The sequence below is a fragment of the Ipomoea nil genome, unplaced genomic scaffold, assembly GCF_001879475.1.
Source record: "Ipomoea nil cultivar Tokyo-kokei standard unplaced genomic scaffold, Asagao_1.1 scaffold1303, whole genome shotgun sequence".
NCBI classification, from domain to species: Eukaryota; Viridiplantae; Streptophyta; class Magnoliopsida; order Solanales; family Convolvulaceae; genus Ipomoea; species Ipomoea nil.
In genome coordinates this window covers 13795-22966 of record NW_017617731.1, presented here as the reverse complement: position 1 = coordinate 22966, position 9172 = coordinate 13795, and the positions used below count along the sequence as shown (strand labels likewise).

Genomic DNA, 9172 nt, shown 5'->3' with positions numbered 1-9172 from the left:
TTATTTACATTCAAATTCATTCAATTGTATTCATTACATTCTCCATTATCTTCTTTTTACACTATCTTGTAAGTAAATATCAAAGTTGTAATACAAAATAATGTTATATATTTATTTATCAAGTATTTTTTTTATTAGTACGATGAAAAAAATGTAAAAAAAAATAGTTTGAAGCCAATCATATTAACTACTTGGGGGATTTGTTGACAAAGAAAGTATTCAAACAACCGAACAAATTGAAGCGAGAAAATATCTCGTAATATCTTTAGACTATATTATATTTAAAATGTTTAAATTTGTACTACTTTATCTAATCTTATTCCCTAATCTAGGGATTTCTTTATCCACAATAACTCATTCAACAATAATGGTTGAACCAAATGAACCCCGAGAAGAACACCTAAAGGACTTATATACTTTTATGTTGATAATAATATGTAAATATTAATTATATCATTATCTTAAATAGCTACATTTAAAACTCATTATTAAAACAATCAATGTAGGGCAATGGAACATCGTAACACACTTGATGCATTGAAAAGATGCGAGACTACAACAATGCTGCAATCAATTTGGCAAACCTACAAAATGAAGAAATTTCAAAATAGCCACCGTTGATTCATTCATTTATCATGTATGTAAAACTTTACCAAATGAATTATTATTGCTTAATTTACACCATTTTTGTATGCCATGATTTCTTGTTGTGCCCTCAGGTGAAGAGAGCTCCATTTATTACTTTCTGTGATATTGAATCAGAAGATTCTTCATGAGGAAGTCGAAGATGAAGATTTCGATATGTGGAGGAAGCCCAACTCACCAGATTGATCCGCGATTGTGAAGAATGAACAGAGAATAATTCAACTATGGCGATTTGCGAAGATTGTTTGGTTTGGACTAGGGTTCTCGCTGTCAATAGAGATTTAAGAAGTAATTTCCACCTCACCATAAACTTTAATTCTAATAAAATTACATGTCAGCAATTCGGCAACCTGGAGGTAACATGCCAAAAAAAGCTAATCGAACAATTTTAGGAAGTGTGGCTTATTAGACTATATTGGTAGAAGAATTGGTAACAGCAGAACAACTCTAATTTGGGGACAAAAATTGATGGATAATTTTAATATCCTCGCTAGTGCATGAGTCATTGTAACAATAGCGTGCAAAGGCAATAGTCGATCCTACAGGGCATTGTACGATGCAATTTAATAACTTAAAATGACAAAAATAATTGGCGAAATAATTGACTTGATAATTTAAGGGTTCAAAGCTAATGAAAAATCAAATACCAAATAATTGAAATACAGAATAAAATGTAAAATCTTCAATTGATCGACAACTTAGATGAATTAATGCAGAATGTTCATGATAAATAGTTCATGTCCCTAAAGCAAAGAAAACTAGCAAACCATTCTAGAGATGCAATTGACCCACATGTACTGTCAATAATCAACTAACTAATGAAATAATGAAATTGTAAACTGCTAAGCAAACCCAATAGAAAAATGTTAATTGGCCAAACTAAGTTCAAAACTAGTGCAAACTTTCATAGTAAATTATTGATGTTCTAAAAATGCTCAGCCAAATATAATAACCATAACTAAAGGGCAAATGTAGTACATAAGATTTATCAACTCTCAAATTATAATAAACACTAGCAGCACCAAAACTAAATTAAAACCTTAATAAAGAATTGCTATTAAATCTTAAAACAAATTAAGCACCTTAATTAAATCAAAGAAAAGGAAAAACAGTATTTGAAGAGAACAATGAAAAGTAAGATGCTGTCACCAAGGAAAATTCGCCAAAGCCAACAAATAATTTCAGCCACCGCCGGAATTGTTGCAGACCAGAATTCCGTCGTCGCCAACCTCTAGATAATCACCTCCGACCGGAATTGGTCCGAAAGTGAAAACTGATCAGAAGCCTCCGGAAGTGGTCCGGAGCAAAATTGATGATCCTCTGATGTGAGGTTTGTTCTCTATTTATAGTGTTCAGGCCTTCCGCTCTCCGCTCAGATCGCAAAAGGAATTGGTCTGCGGAAGATTGGTTCTTGTCTGCTGAGCTTACGCCTCTGTTCTCTCGTGCATCGACCGCCATTGACGGAAAGAAGGGAGAAGAACCGCTATTTCATGGACTCGAAACATGCTGATACAATCTTATTAACTAACCTAATAATAATAATAATAATAATAATAATAATAATAATAATAATAATAATAATAATAATAATAATAATAATAATAATAAACTAAGATCAAGGAATTAAAGGACTAACAGAATTCAAATATTAAACAAATTTAATAATAACTATACTAAAATTGAACGAAATTAATAAAGCTATTAAAAATAATATTAAGTAAAAATATATATTAATTAATTAATTAATTATTAATTATTGCAAATAAACTATAAAAAGATTATATAAAAATAACCATAAAAATAATGTTTATCACACCCGCAGGTTAACCCCAGTCCGCTCGTCCAAACAGTTATGCCTGAGGAGTTGAGGGAAGCAATGGTGGCACGGCTAATTGATCAGCAAACTAATATGTGGGATCCACATATTTTAACTGATCTTTTTAATCCTGAAGATGTCGAGCGTATCTCTAAAATACCTATTAGTCTAGACTATGAGGACTCATGGTATTGGCTCAGTGACCTGCGTGGAGTGTATTCAGTTAAAGATGCCTATAGAAGAATTGTGGGTGAATTTGAGCATAGTCCCAGAACGTTTGACAAATGGAGTGTATTCAGGAAGGTTCCGGATTGCGAGAGAAGAATGGCGCCGTAGGTGGCATCTCCGGTGGCCGCCCGAAACCCCGCATCCATATAACACTTAGGGCGAACTTGCTCCATTTGTGTGGTTGTTTCTGCTGCCAGCTACCGAGGAGGCCGTCGGTGTAGCTGTGCGTACGTGTGCATGGCAGCAGCGGCTCGTCGCCAGATCAGTCCGGGCCGCGGCAACGAACCCTCCCATACCGCAGTGTTCCGGGCATTCCATAGATGGTAAAGTACGGCGACCAAAAAACCACATTGCTCTTCTGTCAAAATATTCAGTGCACCCATAAGCCATACAGGAAACGAATTAGACACAATATTTGTGATAGGCAGTTCCGTAACATTCCACACAAGTATAGAGTAATCACAAAGAACAAGAGAGTGCACACCATCCTTATGTTGCAAATCACACATTGAGCATGTTGGGTTCACATCTACCCTCTTTAAAAGCAAGTTGTTAGTGGTGGGGAGAATATCACATACAGCCCTCCATAGGAAGGTTTTCCATTTAGGGGGAACCTTTAATTTCCATACTGTTACCCATTTATCAAATGCACCTGGGTTCTGGTCATAGTTTCCAGTAATATGCCTATAAACATTTTTGACTATATACTCTCCTTTGGGGTCACTGAGCCAATACCATGAGTCCTCATACGCTGGACTAACCGGGATTCTAGATATATGAGCTACATCAACCAGGTCCAATAAGTCTGCTAAAATATGGGGATCCCAATTATTTGTCTGTTGATCAATTAATCCTTACACACGAGTTCCCCTCAACTCCTCAGGCATAAGTGTTTGAACTAAGGGACTGGGATCATCAGGAAACCAAGGGTGTCCCCAGATCAAAGTTTCCTTACCATTTCCAATTCTCTCGCGGGCCCCAGAACATACCATATCATGTGCAGCCATGATACTTCGCCAACAATAACTTGGAAAATTCCCTAAAGTGGCATCAATAAAAGAGGTTTTCGGGTAATACCGAGCCTTGTAAACTTTTGCAGCTAGGGAGTTGGGATCAGAAAAGAACCGCCAGACCTGTTTCCCAGCATAGCCAGGTTGAAAGCACGGAGATCCTTAAAACCCAAACCACCAAATTTCTTAGGGATACACAATTTGTCCCATGCTTTCCAATGAATTCCCTTGTCAGTTCCACTTCCCCACCAATATCTGTTCATAGTTCTTTCAATAGATAAACAAACCACATCAGGTAATAAAAAAACACTCATAGTAAAAGTGGGCATAGATTGGGCCACACTTTTCAAGGGCACTTCCTTACCAGCCTGGGAAAGAAACTTCTTATTCCAAGATCCAACTCTTTGCCCGATTTTATCCTCCACATAAGAAAACACAGCCCTTTTATTTCTACCCACAAACGAAGGCAGACCAAGATATTTTCCAAAATTCAAGACTTGTACAACTTCCAGGGATTGCGCCACTTCATCTCTAATATTCTCGGGGGTATTCCTGCTAAAGCAGATACTTGACTTATGAAAATTCACCATCTAGCCAGATAACATCTCGTACCTTATTAAACACTGTTTAATCACATTGGCTTCCTGAACATTTGCTTTGAAAAAAAGGAGACTATTATCTGCAAAGAACATATGTGAGATAGGGGGGCTCCTCTAGCTACTCTGCAACCATGTATTGTGCCTGCCATCTGAGCATTCTGTAATAACATAGACAAGCCTTCCGCACAAATAATAAATAAATAGGGCGAGAGTGGGTCACCTTGCCTGAGGCCACGTGTTGGGATTACCTGACCCGTATCCACTCCATTTACCATGATGTTATAGGTAACGGTAGTCACACACAACATAATTAATTTAATCCACCGACCATCAAATCCCATCACCCCAAGCATCCTTTCTAGGAATTGCCACTCCATTCTATCATAGGCCTTTGCCATATCCAGTTTTAAAGCACCCCATCCCGTCAAACCACATTGCTTTCGATTTAAGTAATGGCCAACTTCAGCAGCTATTAAAATATTATCAGTGATTAATCTCCCCGGAATAAAGGCACTATGGATTCTGATATTACTTCTCCCATGAGTGGTTTCATTCTGTTTGCTATCATTTTTGCCATAATTCTATATAACACATTCCCCAAAGCAATATGTATCACATCTGAGACTCTTTCTGGCACATTCTTCTTAGGAATTAAAATAACATTTGTATCACTTAATCCTTCCGGGAAAGCACACGAATTTAAGGAGTTAACAATAAAGGCAGAAACATCTGCCCCAACAACATCCCAAAAATGCTGATAAAAACCCGGATTCATTCCATCCGGACCTGGAGCTTTATCAGGGAACATAGAAAATAAAGCCAACTTGACCTCATCAGGTTCAAACGGGCGCAATAAGACATCATTTTGAGCAGGAGACACGCGAGGGGCAAAATTATCAAATAAGAGATCATTGCACATAAAGTTACTAGAGTCAAAAATAGATTTAAAGTACCCCAGGATAATTAAATTCATATTTTCCCCTTCCACCCAAACCCCATCATCATTCTTCAATCTAGTGATAGAGTTCTTTTTCTTACGAGCAGATGCATACCTGTGAAAAATTTTTGTATTGGAATCAGCTTCCCTTAACCAGTGTTGCTTTGCTCGTTGTCTCCAGAATATATCCTGTGTTGCTTTACTCGTTGTCTCCAGAATATATCCTCATGGGCCTCCAGCTGGCAAAGTTGATGATTTAAACCTTAGAATTCGGCTAAAGTAGCCGGATCCCTTCGATTTCGAATAGCCTCCTGTTCCTTACGCAACCGTTGAATGCGGTCCCCAAATTTGTGAAAGTGCTCACCACCTCATCGCATTAGTTTTTCAGCACATCGTTTCTGACAACCCATTAACCCTTATGGGCTCCCATCATCCCATGCATTTTAAACGACCTCCCTGCACCCCTCATCAACGAGCCAGGCCATCTCGAACCTAAAACCCCTCCGTCTTCTATCCCTTTGCATGTTCATAGCATTAACATTGAGGAAGAGAGCCGAGTGATCCGAAGTCCGCGTCATAATATTTTCCACACCAGCCCCCTCATTAGCGCCACACCAGGATGATGTTGCCAGAACCTTATCCAATCTCTCCTCTATCCAGTTTTCAGTGCCACAACTCTTTTCCCAGGTAAACTGATGCCCTCGCATGGGTAACTGCATCAGCCCACACTCTTCTACCGCCTCCCCAAAACCGCGTATGAGGTTGTTCGGATGTGGATTTCCACCCTTCTTCTCATGTTGAAACAAGAGATCATTAAAATCCCCTATCACAACCCATGGCAGTGCTGATCTGCTACTCAACACACCAAGTAAAGCCCATGAATCCCGTCTCCTATTACGCTCTGGGAAACCATAGAAACAGGTCATGCGCCTAATCATGTCATCTTTAATAATAACCTCAACATCTACGTGGTTCTTAGAGAAGCTTAAAAGTCTAGCAGTATTATTTTTTCTCCAAAACAGCGCCAATCCACCACTCAAACGCACATTGTCAACATAAAATAAACCATCAAAAACAAGTTTGATGCGAAGCCGTTCTGCATATATCCGCCCAACCTTATTTTCCATTAAGTATACAAAGTCGGGCTTCTTATGGGACACTATGTCCACAACTTCTCGAACTGTTCGTGGATTGCCCAAGCCACGACACTTCCAGCTCAGAGTACTCATAATGATGGGTGGGTCTGGGAAACAGAACCCGCCAACTGCAAGTTTTTTGACATGTCAGACATTTCAGCATCATCGTCTCCACCACCAACCGGCCTACCCAGACCATCCGACCCCTCACAGCGTCGTTTTGCTGCTGCTACCACTGGACTGCCCTCACGACTCCTTCCTCCCACGACCGGCGAACCGGAACTCCCATCGTCCACCACACCCGCCGGACTACCAACCCCCCGAGGTGGCCCCGTGACCGGTATGAGCCACGGATCCGCAACCGGGCGCGGTCCAGTCCTACCCCCTGCACGTAGCCCTTCCCCGTACGGATATAGTTTTACCGGAAGGTCCGAGTTATGTGCATTCAGACAGAACATGTATGCATGACCTATCATACCACAGAAGAAACAATAAGTGTGCAGTCATTCGTACTTAAATAACACCCAGCATGTGGTCTTGTCGCGCTTCGTAAGCTTCATATGCCTTTTTCAATGGTTTCATAACCGGTACCGAAACCCTAATACGCTAGAAGGACCTCCAAGGAGCACCCACAAAACGGTCATCACAACAGATAAATTTTCCAATAAAATTACCAACCTGCTCCTGTATGATATCCGATGTGTATCCCATAGGCAAGTCATGACACTAAACCCACATATCAACCGAGTCCAGCAGTACATCATCGGCCTTGACCCCATCTACCACTTACCGGCACACCAACGTGAAGTTGTCGAAGGACCATGGTCCCTCCTCCATAACGCGGATCTATCGGTTTTATGCCAGAAAACAAACAAGAATAATCCCGGTTGGAGCTTTGAGATTTGGACGCCCATCACCGGTTGCCAGACGGACGCCAGAACTTGCCGCATGAACTCAATTTTTATCAAATTAGCAGTGAGAAACCTACCGATCGACAAGGGTCCAAGTTGCTTCGTCCGCACCCCCCGCCTCGCCGTCGGCCACCAACGGAACCACGACCTCCTCCTCCTTCTCTTTGTTGAGCACCAAATCTGCCCATCTCGCCGTTACACCTTCCACTGTCGGCACACCAGCCATCACAAACCGTTATCATAAAGGAAGCACGGCAGTATGCTGGGAGAAAAATGCAAGAACACTGAAAACCCTAGAACCCTAGGAAAGAGACCAAAACCCTAGAATTCTAGAGAGAGAATTTTATGAGGACTACCTATGACCTATATTATTTATACTTCTTAAATATTATTCCCTAAATCACCACAACTACCTAAATATCTTTATATTTTCTAAGTCACCTCTACATTCCAAAATATTTAATTGTCATAAGAAAACTCACTTATCATATGCAGTACTATTTTTCTACTATAAAAGGGACATAGTTGGAGACAAGGAGGGGTATCCATAAGATCTCACAATACACACAAGATTCAAGACACACCAACCTCTCTACACAAATCTCTCTCTACCCGTAAAATACCTCTCTTCTCCCCAAATTCCATAAAATATTCATAGTCCGAGAGCTCTATAAATAAACTGTACTTGTACCAAATTACTGCAAATATAGTGAATTTTGGTTTGACACCGTCCCAAATGGCTTGTGGTTTTTACCTTTCGATTTTCACATTAAAAAAATATTGTGTCTATTTATTATTTCGCCTCATCTCAAATTTATTTATTTTCTATCCCATCATCCAACCGGTCATGATGGCATGCTGATTGACTACCACGTAGTCATAAAACCATCAATTACATTTACCGATAATCGATTAAAATATATATTGGATTGGATCGAACCAAATAATAAAAATATTGACCTGGGTCACCCAAAAAAAAATACTAACTTTTGTTCTTAAACTTTTTTAGTTAAGTGTCATTACATTTATCAAGGTTTGATAAAAAACTAACTTTTGGTCTTCAACTTTCTTCAATTTCTTTAGTTCAGAATAATTATAGCTATCAATTTATATATTTTATTTTTATTATATTAAGTTAATTAAAAATTATTTATTTACATATTTTATTATAATTATATTAATCTTTATAAGTATTATAAATTTTAATTTATAATTTTATTTTAAAATAAGTAATTGTTGGTCCCGAAAGGGTGGCGAGAAGTCTAGAGGGGGGGGGGGGGGGGTGAATAGACTTCTCTAACTTTTCAAACTTCTTTAGCAAACAACACTTTGGTAACTTCAACTCTAAGTAACAAGCATAAACAAGTATAACAACTTAGAGTGTGCACAACGGAAATGTAACGGCAAGTGTTATGCTTTAATTGTGTCGTGCTCAAAGAGAGATTCTATACATGCATCACGTTAGAAACACTTGATATAGATGTAGGATGATGTATATAAAATTTCACTTGCATGCAAACGAGGGAACTATCAAACCCAGACAGATAAAGATACGCAATAAACCGTAACGGGTTAGTTCACAGATAATATAAGCATGCACGAAATTAAATGAGCAGTAAGTAAATAGAGAGAGAGATTTATAGTGGTTCAGAGGTGGTGTAATCCTCCTAATCCACTCTTCTTCTTTCACTTCAAGGAGGAAATTCACTATTCTTCGATCACCCAGATACAATAGTGAATAAGTGCCCAGCGACACTTCTCCGAGTGCTTCGCACAAAGCTACACTCCACCAAGGTTTTTCGCAAGCTCCTCTTGTTACTCCGCCTTCCCGAGTACTTCGCACCAAGCTGTACTCCTACACCACGAGAACTACGCACAAAGCTACGCTCT

The 9172-nt window shown here is 39.2% G+C and overlaps 1 protein-coding gene across 1 annotated transcript; it reads right to left on the bottom strand.

The window, feature by feature from the left end:
* Positions 1-4788: 4788 nt before the first annotated feature.
* LOC109184989 lies at positions 4789-6464 on the bottom strand. Its single transcript, XM_019334985.1, has 2 exons — positions 5698-6464; positions 4789-5350 (listed from the first exon to the last, which is right to left on the bottom strand). The coding sequence occupies exons 1-2, from the start codon at positions 6462-6464 to the stop codon at positions 4789-4791; spliced, it is 1329 nt and encodes a 442-aa protein (XP_019190530.1).
* Between the last annotated feature and the right edge of the window lie 2708 nt (positions 6465-9172).

Excerpts from the sequence above, each read along its gene's own strand:
- LOC109184989 (XM_019334985.1), bottom strand. The coding sequence starts at position 6,464 with ATGAGTACTCTGAGCTGGAAGTGTCGTGGCTTGGGCAATCCACGAACA. Across the intron at positions 5,351-5,697 it reads GCCTGGCTCGTTGATGAGGG|GTATGCATCTGCTCGTAAGA; the intron begins GTGCAGGGAGGT and ends AATTTTTCACAG.